Source organism: Thermobia domestica, chromosome 6, assembly GCF_964235325.1.
Source record: "Thermobia domestica chromosome 6, izTheDome1.hap1.1, whole genome shotgun sequence".
NCBI lineage: Eukaryota > Metazoa > Arthropoda > Insecta > Zygentoma > Lepismatidae > Thermobia > Thermobia domestica.
This window is the reverse complement of record NC_137459.1, coordinates 300,098,817-300,113,101: the sequence shown is the minus strand read 5'-3', so window position 1 is coordinate 300,113,101 and position 14,285 is coordinate 300,098,817. Positions and strand designations below refer to the sequence as shown.

Genomic DNA, 14,285 nt, shown 5'->3' with positions numbered 1-14,285 from the left:
GTGTTTTCCGTTGTTTACAGTGTAGGTAAAATCATATTTCGTTGGCCAGATTCATTGTTTCTGTAAGTGACTGCTGAACCTCAGAAACTAGTTTTAACTGATGGCAAAGAATATACTTTTTTTTTCTTTTTTTTTTAATGAAGGTCAGTGTCGTCGCGTTTGACCTTGATAGTGAAAGTTACTCATTCGAGTTCTGCGGTGCTGATAACATGCATAATTTGCGTCATGCACTACCAACTATTATTGTCAGAAAATTCAGTTGAATGCTTCAAGTTGAATATGTTGGAATCCCGTTTTATTCCTTTCTTCACGCAGTTTGCTATGAGGAATGCCATTTACAGGTTGGACACAGACTGATGGAAAACTCGAGAGCCAGTGTCCTAGAAAGAGAAATTAAAATTAGTCCCAAATTATGCAACGGTGGGGTAGGCAGGACTAGCTTTATGATTGAAGATACCGTACTTAGTTTTTTTCTTACTCAGGGCTTCATCTAAGAACAGGACAATGGTGGCTCTTGAGAAAAATCACGTCGGTGAAATAATGAAATGATTTTCCACGATTGCTTCCATAAGAATCATTCTATTTTGATGCAATTGGTGTGTATTTTCATCAAAGGTTCTTAATCGTTCCCATTTTAAAAATGTTCTATGATACACTTACTGGTTAGTAAAAAATAAATGAAGTCTTGAGTCCCATGTGCATGCCCTGTAAGCTAAAGGGGACGGGTGATTAATGAAAGATTGTAAAGCATTATGAAAGAATTGGTGGTATGAGAAAGTGGGAGTAAACTGGAGAATGGCAAGAAAATCCGTGGATACGATCATGTCCAACACAATTTCGCTCGCACGACAGAAGCGTTAATGTTTTTTATTAGTACTGTTTAAAATTATTCGAGTAACAAACATTCAAAGAATTCATTATTAGAATTTTAACAGCACTATTTTATGTCTTCTCATTATTATGTGTGTTTACACAGATTGTAAAGGATATGGACGAGCAAACGTCCAAAAACAACTCATTACACAAATTGAAACCTGGTTGTTTGCGTAGAGAAGTTTGTTGAAGATTTCTAAAACCTATTGCCGGAAACAAACGCATAAGTGAATTGCAGAAGGAAAATCATATGCGTACAATGCATTTTAAGTGAAAAGTTTCGTGATTCTAGCGTTCTGTGGAAGGTTTAATAATGTTAAAATCTACAAAATTTCCCTCCCATATTTTCTCAGTATACAATATACAATGCATATTTACTTTCAAAACCAGCACAACGGAATTTATATTTGATTTTTTTTTTTTCAGTTTATCGCATTCGTTTTGATACGTTCAATTTCGTATTACTGCTGTCTGAAATTTTCGGCCATGAAACTTCTTCGCTTCTTGATCCTAAACGTAGCACTTTTCTATCAATTGAAATTATCAGCATCTGCCTGTTGGAACAACCTAAAGAATCATCTACCAGTTTTGCTTGAGTATTTTCTGTATAATATGTTGTTGCTCTTGATTTTCTTATTTTTACAGCAGTTGTACCTCTAAGTTAAAACGAGCAACTTCGTAAATATATGGTTTACACACGCACCTTTTCGCGCGGCATACGCAGGTTCGATTCTCAATTAAATATCATACTTTGCGAATTGTGGGGGCGCGGTGGCTCGGTAGAGCGTTCACCTCCGGTGCTTGAGGTCCCTGGTTCGATCCCAGCTCGCGCTGTGTGGACTGTGGTGGATACACCGTGTTCGTGGGTTTTCTCGGGTTCTCCCGTTTCCTCCAACTTACTTCATTCCACCATTTCATTCATTTCTCATTATCACCGTCTCCTTTAGCCTAACCGGCATAACCGTGGGACGTAAAACTTAAAGATTTTACTCTGCGAATTGTACGCTAAGCTAAAGATTTTACTCTGCGAATTGTACGCTAAGCTTCAGATTTACGTCTGATATACGTAGTTTTGATGCTGAAAAAGGATAGTACATTCAAAGCAAGCTTGTTAAAAGGCTGGTTAAACCGTGTGTGTGTGTGTGTGTGTGTGTGTGTGTGTGAATCAATGAATGAGTGAATACATAGGGTGTAGAGAAACACATTAAGTAATGTGTTTTTTATGGTATGGACAATATAAGAACAATTTTTCACAGTATTTTAATATTTCGCCATGGAGATAATGCAACTTCAGCGATGGGATGTGCTTGCGGAGTTCCTTGGAGAACTCCGCTCAGAAACTTATTATAAGAGGGTATGTATTTCTTTTTGGTGTTTGATTTCAGCTTTCCGTATTGTAGTGCTAGTGGGAAGAAGATTGTTCCCAAGAAGGCTTAATTTATCCAGTATTTAGTAAATCAATGTGGCAATTCAGCCAGTATAGTGCATTATTGAGTAAACATATAAAATACAAGATTGTTACAAAGATTAGAAAGTCTGATAGTTCACGTTTGATGACACGCAGATACCTAAAAGTGGTATCGATGGAAGGAGAAACTAATATTTTATTTCACCCTTCAGAATTGTTTTCCACGCCTGAAGTGTTCACTGATCACCTTGGTCATTAGACGCACACCTAGCCTGTAGTCATGTTTCTACTATCCACGTTGTGGTACATTATTAACTACTGATGTACTGGTTTCTGTAATGTACACTTGCAGAGCATGTATTTAGGATAGTAAAGAGAGCCTTAATGCACCTAGAAATAAAAAATAAATAATAATAAAAAAAACCGTGCCAAATGTCCGAGAAACGTAGAGGTTAAGGAAGAAATTTGCTGTAGGCGCGATAAGGTCGGTCAGTCCTTCTGTTTGTTAATGTCATTTTGAACTCACTTCTGGCTTCTTGAAATTGAAAGGTGCCCTGTCTGATTGGAAGATGAACTCTAGAATGCCTTGTAGCACAAGTTATGTAACATTTCCAAGTACAAAATCCGTGTGAATGCTTCCTCATTGAAAAAAAGAGGAGGTTGCATGTTCATTTGTCATGGCGTAAAACACATTCTCAGTGAGATATACTTACGAGCTGTCCATTCCTCGCATTTTATCTTCATTGTTCACTGTGCCTGAAAGCTAGATGTGACTTCATTAATGAATACCATCGGTTTCTATTAGTTTTCACGTCTCTCGCAGAGAGAGGAGCTTTACTTTGCCAACTGGTTTCAAGGTCTACAAGAATCGCAATCGATGTGGATAAAATCAAATATTTGCGCAGAATTTTCCATATAATTAACTGCGGAACGTCCAATTTCTTTCCTGGCTTTGACGGTAGACACTGTTCCAGCGCTTTGTTGATGGATGGTCGGAGAACTTAAACTCCAGCAGATGGAATCTTTTCCCCAGATATAAGTACTGCAAATTTTGTGTCCACGGGGTAGATCTTCACCAAAACTTTCTTCTAAAATTACGGTGCGTACAATAGCACAATTGTTTCACATGAAAATTACACAAAAAACGCTCTCCTGTCTCTGTGGGATTTTTTTTTATTATTTTTTTTAATATCGACCTAGCGTCGAGCTGCACTTTGCGTCAGTTTTACTAATTATTAGATAAAATCGTCTTCCCATTGATACCATTTGTATGTGTTTAACTATTATTAACCAGGAGTTATGCTTGTTTTAAATCAGGAAGATCGTTTTTAATAATTATGATTAGAACAAAGGTATCAAAGTGATTTTCGTACACCAGTGGTTTTCAACCTTTTGGAACTCGCGGACCGGCAAAAGACGGAGATATGTTGAGGACCAGTAAAATAGAAAACATCACAGTTCTAGCGACACTAATTTACCGGTGGGAGCTCATATGGTTCGGATTCCACGTTAATCAGTAGGTCCTGTCTCATATAGCCTCGTTGCTGAAAGGGACGTTAAAATCAATTCAACTCTAGCAACACTAAGCAAAAATAATTTTGTTAACTAGTACCGGTCTGCGGACTGGCGGTTGAAAACCACTGTCTTACAGCACATACATAAAAATTGAGTAATAAATATAGTTAAAAGAAAGCTAGGGTGTAGATTTCCAACTGGTGATTACTTCCAGATTGGCACTACCGTCCTAAGAGTAGCCATGATTTTTAAAATTGGAGTATGTTTTTTGTAAACGAACTCTCACTGCGGGTATGCATGAAACTTGAGCTACGATTACCATAATAAATTTTGGGAACTACTAAAGTATTAATGTTGAATCAGGCAAATCTCGAGGTAAGAGTTTCTCCTTCTGAGATAATGAAGAGTTAGTATGTAGTCACAATACTATGATTTTCTATCTGGAAGTTGATTGCTTTACTGCTAGTTTGTTTCCCCTCAGCCTTGATTTGCTATCCTTTCCAATGCGTTGTGATGACATGACGTTCATTCGCTGCTCGTGGGGGTTACATGAATGACAACTCTACCACGCTTATTGGTTCGGCTACCATAATTATTATTCATTCTTTGATTCTGGAGGGAAAAGGAGTACAAATATATCCAAAATTATACCTTGAAGAAACTGCAACGAAAATTATGCGTTGTTTTTTCGTTTAAATAACATTGTAAAACCAAAAGAAAAGTGAAATTAGGAGTTAACTTTCAAAATCTAGGAAAATGAAAAATTGAATCCTAGATTTTCTGAGATGATTACAATTGAGAACCATGTAATGGCTTTATTACTGTAGTTTATTCGGTGGCGGGAAAAAAAAGTGAATTCAGCACAACTGTGACACAGTAAGCTATTGCTGCATTTCATTTGCCAAATAGTGGTGGCCTAGATTGCAGAATTCACTTTTAAATTTCTCATGGCTTAATATTAAGGAACGCACAGCGAGTTGTGACGTAAAATTTGCAAGTCGTAAATTAGATTTGTAATTTACTTTCCACTGTGAAATTACTAAAATAAGTAACAACATGAAAACAATAAGTTACATAAATCTTCCCGTATCAGCATATGCCGTTTGAAAGAATTTACGAATTGTGAAGCTTTTTTCTTTTGCAAGTAATTTCTCTAATTTTAGTTTAAGAGAGTTTATTATTAGTGGAGAGTTGATTTTATAGTCAAAAATTCTTTCTGGTATTCGATAAATTAATCAACAGTTTCGATATATATATATTTTTTTTTTCATTTTGATAAAAGTGACTAATTATTGAATTCTGTGAGTGATCTTTTGTATACTTCTGTGAAAAATATTTTAATTGTTCTAGAAAGAACTATGGCTCAGTATTGTTCAATCAGATTCGGAAGTTTTGTGTCGCTTCTGGAATTTTTCTTTCCTGACAACGTAACTAGAAGACAATGCCATCATAACATAGTAGAACAATGCGTTATTTTATTATTGTCGCGACACAATGTTTATTATTCGTGTCCTGAAATAAGAAGTATTTGCTGTATTGCGTACCACAGCATTCTTAGATTATAAACGATATTTCGTTAGTTCATATGAACTCGAATTCTAATGTGATAGATGATCTCTTTATATAGCATGTCCCGGTTCCGCGAAATTTTAAGTAATTTACTGTTTGAACAGAAATTGTACATTATTGAATGATGAGCGTGCGTACCAATAGTGTGCGTAATCACGGGTACAATTCCTGGTAAAGACACCGAACATAACGCCGTAGAATTTTGAAAATACTGTAAAATGAACTGATACTAATGGCTTACCGACCGAGTGTATGCTAGTGGTTGGCGTTATTGTTTTGTAGCCGAGGTCTTAGGCTCAAATCTGGTAACAGGCCTTCCTGACGGATTTTTTCAGGATTCTATTTGTTCCACCATGGATTACGGTGGCTCAGTTGTAGAGTGCTGACAATGGGCGGCTTTAGGATTTTAATTTTGGGTAGGCTCGCTCCCTCGCATATGGATACATATACACATTTGATTGATTAATGCCAGTAGGAAGTTATTTTTACAGTAGTGGTTGATGCTGTTCGTTAAATAATTATCTGCTATTAATATAAATAGTGGAAAATATGTTTACTCTTTATTACATCTTTTAGCGTTTATATATTTTTCAAAATTTTTGAGTAGGCCCGTGCCTACCCGGCCTACCCGCTAAAGCAGCCACTGAGTCCTAGTGGAAATGATTTTCAGTTTGATCACAGGCTACATGAGTTTGTGGTGAACAACATGGTATCCATGGATGTTTTTTTCAAGTTTCTCTGTATCCTCCCATATTATTCTTTCATTTATCATTCGTTTCCTTTAACCTACAGACCATAAACGTGGGACATAAAACTAAAGAATTTCATTTTTGTTCAGTTCAGCCTTCAAATGTCAGTATAGTACCTTTTAAGTATAGGGCCTGACAGACTTCCTTTCCCATTGTTGCTACTGATGTTGATGTGACTTAGTGCGTTTGCACACGGCAACGATAATATCGGTTGAAGCGCCGATAATGTCGGTGGTGAAATCGACTTCAATGTACTCAAATCATAGCTTGCACACGCCACCGACATTATCGGCCGATCTTCTGACACGCAGATGCTGTCGGCCAAGCCCTCCGATATTATCGCCGACACCGATTTTGACGGGGGCAGTGTTTTCTTATGATTGGATGTACATGCGTCCGATAATGTCGGCCGGCCAGTGGGTTACATGAAGAGAGTGACAAGGCGCTGTGTATTCTTGATTCGTTTCTTGTCTTTGGAATTTTGTTGTTTCCATTTTTTTCTATTACAATTGTATAATATTATTATTATTATCTTGTCCTATAAACAACTTCGGAACAGCTTATTATTTTTTTACAGTCTCTGTTTTGGAGTAGCTAATTCCCTTTATTAAATAAGTATAAAATGTGGGAAGTTTGAAGAGTACTGGTTTCCCTCTAAATAGCTATTACCAAATAGAATATAGGAAATTTAGATAACAAATTTTCTTGATTATTTTCCACTCCTTTTTAAAAAACTTTGTTCTCTCTCTCTCTCTCTCTCTCTCTCTCTCTCTCTCTCTCTCTCTCTCTCTCTCTCTCTCTCTCTTCCTCCCTCCCCCCCCCTCTCTCTCTCTCTCTCACACACACACACACACAACCAACGAATTCATATCAATGTGCATTTCATTATGTCTTACAAATATAAACTTACGGAAACAGATTTAACCATTGTATTTCTCGTAAAATTCTAACCCAATTTGAAATATTACATGACCCCCTTCGTATTAAAAAAAAAAAAAAAAAAAAAAATCGATCGAGGTACAAGATGGCCGACTTCAAGATGGCGCCCATGATAAACATATCCTAAAATAAATGTCTACTTTCTCCCGGTTTTGGTTAATATGTTTTTGTTTTTCATCGCTTTGTCCGTTTTACAAATAAAATGAAATTTTCAAACTTGAAACACGATGTTATGGCTTACTCTGATCAGTCAGGTTTTTGGCCACTGCGCCCATCTTTATAGACGGAAGCACTTTAAATTTTGCTTATGCTCGTTTGTTGATATTCCACAATTCTCTGCCAAGTTTGCTCAAAAAACTAGATTTCGCCATTGATAGGTTTACTTGTAAGAGAAGAAAATTATGAAATCTGATATAGAAACTTCTTGAAAAGTTACGAGGGAAAAGGGTGAAATATGCATTTTAAAATTCAATCACTGTCAGCATTTTCATTTGAGTTATTTTTCTGAAAAATTAGCTGCTAAAAGCAATGAACAGGGTGAGCGTTTTCATCAGAACATTTTGCAGATAGAAAAACGTTATAAAGGTAAATGGGACCTGTCCATGATGAGAGGTTACTTTTAGTTCCTCCTGAAAGAGGACTTCACAACATACAAACGGAAAAATGTTTCGAAACTGTCTTTGCCGTTAATCATTTTTCTTAATCAAGTTTGTAAGTAAACATGTAGGATGTTCCGGGGATAAACTGACAAACCTATCATGTGTGTTGAGGATCTTAATACAAGATAAATGTTTTTCTGTGACTTTGGTCGGAAACGCTTAATTACGCCTTAAGCTAATCAGGCCCGTATCCACGGGGGTCTAGGGGAGCCGGACCCCTTAAATTTTTAATGACCCCCTAAAATTTTCATGGTAGGCTTGCAAATGAACTATATTGTGAAGAACTATAATATGCTTGGATCGGGCCTCCCAACTCCTACCGCCCCCTACATTTTTGGGCTGGTTATGGGCCTGGAGCTAATTAAAAGTAATTACTGAAATTGGTCATTCCTCTTACCTTTTTGTTATCCATATCTCCGTAATTAAGCGTTTTCGATCAAAGTTGCAAATTTGTTTCTTGTATTGAGGCTCTGAACACATATGCAATGTTTGTCGGCTTTTCCCAGAACACCCTGTACATGAATACGTAATAACACTATACACGTAAGTTTGTAAGTGATATGTTTGCAATGTTTAGTACCACATATTAGAGACCTGCACGGGCCGAAATTTTCGGCCCGAGCCCAATTCTGCCCGAACGTACCCAGGCCCGGCCCAGCCCGGGCCCGAAAAGTTTTGGAGATTTTCGGCCCGAGCCCGGCCCGGCCCGATAAGTTTTTTTAAAATTCTTGGCCCAAGCCCGGCCCGGGCCCGATAAATTTTAAAAGTTTTTGGCCCGACCCCGGCCCGATAATTTAAAAAAAAATAGCTCGAGCCCCAATCTTTCTCAAAATTTAGTACTAAATTTGACCTAACCCTCAGAAACATTTTCTAAACTTTGGTTCACAACCTGACGCTTGCCTCCCGAATGGTACCATTGCCTCCTAGAACTTTGCCTGTCATCGAGAGAACAAAAACTCCATTCCCTGTAAGAAAAACCTAACTTAATTGATTTTTTAGCATAAAGTGAAGATGGCAATATTGTTTAGCGACAAGCAAAACATTCTCAACCCTTCTTTTTATATTTTGAGTTTAGTGAAGGTCAAGGTCAGAGCTCAATTTACAACATAATGCCTGCAATCCTCTATAGTGAAAGTGGAGCCGCTAAGCAACACAAACTGTAAATAGCTATTGCATTCTTTGTAACATTTTTCACGGACACTTCTTCAACGTTTGGCTTTATTCCAATTATCGTTTAACGAAAGTCAATAATTATTAAAGAATTGCAATTGATCGACCCCAGCCCGGCCCGACCTCAAGAGAAATCAGTGTCAGCCAGCCCAAGCCCGGCCCGGCCCAAAGAAATAAGTGTCGGCCCGCCCAAGCCCGGCCCGGCCCAAAGAAATAACGGAGTCGGCCCGCCCAAGCCCGGCCCGTGCAGGTCTCTACCACATATATGTATTTCTTTCATTAAAAGTTAGAATTTATCTTCATAAATACCTTTTATATTATCTCAAATTACATTTACTCCTGTCAGCAGTTAATCATCATCATTATCATAACAGAAAATTTGAAGGTGATACGAAAAAACTGAGTGCATTTTCGTTTTCAGGAAGTTTGATTTAGCAAGAACTGCATTGTTTTACCTCTGAAAGTTGAAATTTGTAGATATGTGTTATCAGTGCTACGAAGTTTACCACTGAAACTATATGTAAAAATATATAAGTAAATAAACTTAATTCGTGGCTGCTATTACTTATGTTATCGATAGTTTTAAATTAAGGTGCAATAGATTATGCCCTTCATTTCTTGCTGCTTTTTCACTAACCTTACTAACCACCAAAAGTAATAGAGAGAGGGCGCTAACTAAAGTGCACCCGTCGCATCGACAGATTTACGTTTCTTTGTGTCACAGAATAAAAGAGGGTGTAACTCGTGTGCGTTTTCGAACACAGTTGATTGGGATTTACAGAAATATAATTGAGGTAAGTTTTAATGATCAATTTATAAACAATGTATCTCAAATATGAAGTCACTGATTTTTGCAAGTATAGCATAAAGAGCAGTAGGAAAGGAAATGTCCTTATGGGATTGCAATGGTAAATTCTGAAAGAGCCTCAAAAAACGTAATCGAAGTGATAACAAAGAAAAAAAAAACTGTATGGTATGATTCTATGTCGCAAGCCGACCAAATATGCGTCAATCAAGTGTCATGGTCAGAGGTCACGGTCAGATCAAGGTCACAGGTCACCTTGAGAACCCATTTGACATGATGAGGTACGGACATTGCGTTGTTTTCAGTGTATTCAAATGGGTTCTCAAGATGACCTGTGACCTTTATCTGACCGTGACCTCTGACCTTGACACTTGATTGACGCATATTTGGTCGGCTTGCGACATAGAATCATACCATACAGCTTTTTCTTTATCACTTCGATTTACGTTTTTTCAGGCTCTTTCAGAATTTACCATTGCAGTCCCATAAGGAAAAAATCGAAATTTGACCTTTCACCCTATATCTCTTCAATCTTTAGTACAAGTGACACGCTTCTATGACGAAACAAAACTTATGTCCTTCGTCTAAAGTTACACCACATTGCACGGGTTTGCCTCATACCACTTTTGTACAGTGAACAAGTTAAATTGACACACGAATTAATCAACCCTCTGTATATATATATATATATATATATATATATATATATATATATATATATATATATATATATATAATATGCAGTCGATAAAGTTTTTCAAGCCGGGACGGAAACTAGTCCAATGTGAACAAATTCTGTGGTCTCATCCAGGAAAATAGGTTATACGATGTTAACTTTTTCTCCCATAATACGGAATCAATCCCAGTTGGAAACGGAAAGCGATAATCCAAGAAACTAGAAACATGTATAATACGGGAATGTTTTCAGAATAACACATGATAGAGATGTTTATATTTAGTATTCTACAGTACTTTTAACTAGAGATGCAAGGGCTCGGGAAAAAAACTGCTTTTTTTGGAAGAAAAAAACTCGATTTTTTCTGCTTAGCGTTTTTGCTTGGGAAATTTGGGCTTTTTGAAAATTTTTGCTTTAAACTGATAAAGCAGAATTTGTTTCGCTTCTCTACAACAAAAAACTCATTTAATTAGTGGCTGATGCAGATAATATGAAACCTCGAAAATAAACCATGAATTTCAAAAAAGATTTTTTAAAATTTTTATATTTAAAATTCTTATAAAGGATTAACCAATGTATGTAATAATATTTTAACCTCTTATATACAATAAGCACTTTAAAAAAATGATACACAAATAACTAGCAAATTTTATGTAGTATTTTTACTTCAAAATATCACAGACCCTCTTTTTGAAGCAAAATAAAGAAAAACATGAGAGAAATCTGCATATCAAGAGCTTCGTTTCGGGTGGTTCTGTACATTCTTGAAATTTTTCAGTTTTAACTTTCATATACCAGGTTATCATAAAATAATTATCGCTGTTCACAGAACTCTAGAGACGTAACTACTTAACAGAATGCAACCAAATCTGGTAGGAGTACATTTAGGAACATGCAGAAGCGATTGTTGTAGTAAACAAAATTAGTTCAATTTTCGCCACCAGAGGTAATTCTGGTGCTGTACAACATCAAGTAATTATCATTAGCATCACCAGTGTCATTTTTCTTCCACGCTGCACTTACTCCTTCTGTGGGTCTCGTGGCATTGATTACTAATGTTATTAATACCCCGTGGTCAGTGGCGGATTTACGGGGAAGGGGCCTTTTAAACTGAAGCGTCTCTTTAAAATTATTGGATATCTTACAAAACCCAAGTTAAATGTTAGTCTTTCCTGTGGTCCCTAAAATGTAAGCTCCCTCCAAAATTCCAGAAAAAGATTAGTGTGAAATCTCGTCTCTAGTTCAGTATTAAGTACGGTGAGTGTGGTATGGAGGACAATGATGTTGATACTCAATGAAAGAAAGGCCGCGGCATTAATTTGTACTCCTATTAATAACCCCGTGAGAAACTGTTATGAGCGATGATCATGATGTGGAGGTCCCTAAGCAAGGAAAATGCATGGTGACTAGTATGGTATGAGGTGATGATGGCGTTTTAAGGACGGGACCTACAGGGTAACGTGGAATACTACTCACATGTGTCTTCACAGGAAATCGAACACGAGACTCCTTGAACACAACGTAAAGAGTGTGAGAAGGAAAAAAGCAAACATCGGAACACCAATTCACTTCTGGCACATAGTGGCTCTCAAATCTGTATCACGGAAACACATGCAGGTGTAAGTGTCTGGACAGGTAATTACGGTCTTTCTTATCATTTAGCATCACTAGTTTAGTTTTTCTTCCACGTTACACTTACATGGTACTGTACAGCGCCACAATTACCTCTGGTGGCGAAAATTGGAACTAATTTTGTTTTCTACAACAATCGCTTCTGCATGTTCCCAAATATGCTCCTATCAAGTTTGGTTGCATTCTGTCTAGTGGTTACGTCTCCAGAGTTCAGTGAACAGCGATACTTATTTTATGATAACCTGGTACATTGTATGAATATTTCGAACAAGTTTTTCACTGATTGTTCACATACGTAATAATCTGTTACCACCTATCAGGTGCTTCGGATCTGCAAAATCGGTAAAGCTCCAAATTCTGTAATGCACTGACTGTTCCTTAAGCTTGTTCAGAATCGGGAAAGTATCGAATTTTCTGTTCATGGAGCATATACGTAATAGACGGTTCATCTGAGCGTATGGTTTCGTAGGCTGTAGAATATATAACCAGTCCTGAAGGTTTCTGAATTTTTAACAAGAAAATTCAACATATCGTTCCGAAACTTTTTTTTTTTTTTTTTTTTTTTTTTTTACAAAAAAGAAAAAAGAAGAATGGAATACATTTAAAAAGAGTGGAAGAATCAATCACTGTTCCAATTCCCAAGAAAGACGACAAAATTGATTGTAATAATTATCGAGGCATTTCTCTTAACATTCTATTAATAAGATTGACCCCATACGTAGAAGAAATATTGGAGATTATCAGTGTGAATCTAGTCGAAATCGACCAGATATTTACAATTCGACAAATACTCGAAAAGAAATGGGAATATATTACTCAGTACATCAACTGTTTATTCATTTTAGAAAGGCTTACAACTCGGTTAGGAGGGAAACATTGTACAACATTCTTACAGAATTTGGAATACCAAAAACGCTAGATTTATTAAGTGTTTAAATGAATCCCAGAGTAAAGTCCGAGTAGAAATATGCGAGCTTCCATGTCGAGATTGGCCTGAAACAAGGATATGCGTTATCGCCGTTATTATTCAGCTTTGTTCCGGAGTACGCTAAGAAAAATCAAAGATAGGAACCAGGGCCTAGAGTTGAATGGTATTCACCAGGTTATGGTGTATGCTGATGATGTAAATCTGATAGGAGAGCAATCGAAAGAAATGCGGAGGCCTTATTAAATGCTTGCAGGGACATCAGTAAATGCAGAGAAATCTAAATACAAGGAAGTTCACAAGGATCGTAATACGACAAATTATAATAATTATGAATGCGTTAAAATATCAATTAATACTTTCGACAGAGTGGATACTTTCAAACATCTTAGATCAGTATTACCAGATCGAAATCATACCCACAAAAAAAAATTAAATGTCGACTGAAATCAGGAAACTCTTGTTATTATTCAGTTCAAAATATTTTGTCGTCGCGAATTCTGTCAAGGAATTTGAAGCTTAAAATATATAAAATGATAATCATGCCTGTTATGCTTTATGGTTGTGAAACATGGTCGCTTACGCTGAGGGAAGAACACAGACTGAAATTATTTGAGAATAAAATTTTAAGACGAATATTTGGACCCAAGACGAACGGGAATGGGGAATGGCAAAAACTTCATAAGGAGGAACTACATAATTGATACGGTTTACCAAACATCGTTAGTCAAGTCTAGGTGGGCAGGTCATGTAGCCAAAATGGAAGAAAGTAGGAACTCTTTCAAAGTTTTAACTGGAAATCCAATCGGGAAACGTCGATTAGGAAAACCTAGGCCCAGATGGGAGGACAATATTAAGATTGATCTAGCATAAATAGGAATACAGAGTAGAAACTGGATTGAATTGGATAAGGACAGAAGTTAATGGAGAGCTTTTGTGGCCAGAAAGAGAGAGAGAGAATGAATGAATGAGAATGAGAATACATTTAAGTTAAGCACAACTGCACAACAAACATGAGTGAGTGGTTAGCTTTTGCGCTTGTATCGTGAAGTCCGGGATTCAACCCCGCATTTGACCATTTTGACAAAAGTTTTTCTTAATTCCATCTGTGATTGTAGAGATAGTGCGTGTACTGTGAGTCCTAGCCGACTTCCTTTCTAATCGTTTTTAAATCTTTGTTATTACTAATTACCAGTAGTGATGGATTTGTAAAGAGGGCTAGGGTGGGAATGTCTTTCGGATTGAAGCCTCTACCCCGAAATTACGGAATTTCTAAAACAAACTAAATATTAGTTTTGCCTTTACGTATAAACTTCAAGCTCTCTTCAAATAATAATAATAATAATAAAAAAAGGAATTTTTAGA

At 36.8% G+C, this 14,285-nt stretch overlaps 1 protein-coding gene across 2 annotated transcripts in view; it reads left to right on the top strand.

Moving 5' to 3' along the window:
- The window catches only part of Fim (plastin-2 fimbrin), a 163,740-nt gene that overhangs the window by 62,805 nt on the left and 86,650 nt on the right, over positions 1 to 14,285 (top strand). The window contains exon 1 of one of the 2 annotated variants that reach the window (XM_081762902.1): positions 2,132 to 2,227. The exons of the other annotated variant lie outside the window; for it this stretch is intronic. Within the exon in view, the coding sequence (XP_081619028.1) occupies positions 2,147 to 2,227 (81 nt within the window). The 5' untranslated portion in view covers positions 2,132 to 2,146. Of the gene's footprint in view, positions 1 to 2,131; positions 2,228 to 14,285 lie in introns of those variants that run through there. 2 annotated transcript variants of the gene reach the window in all.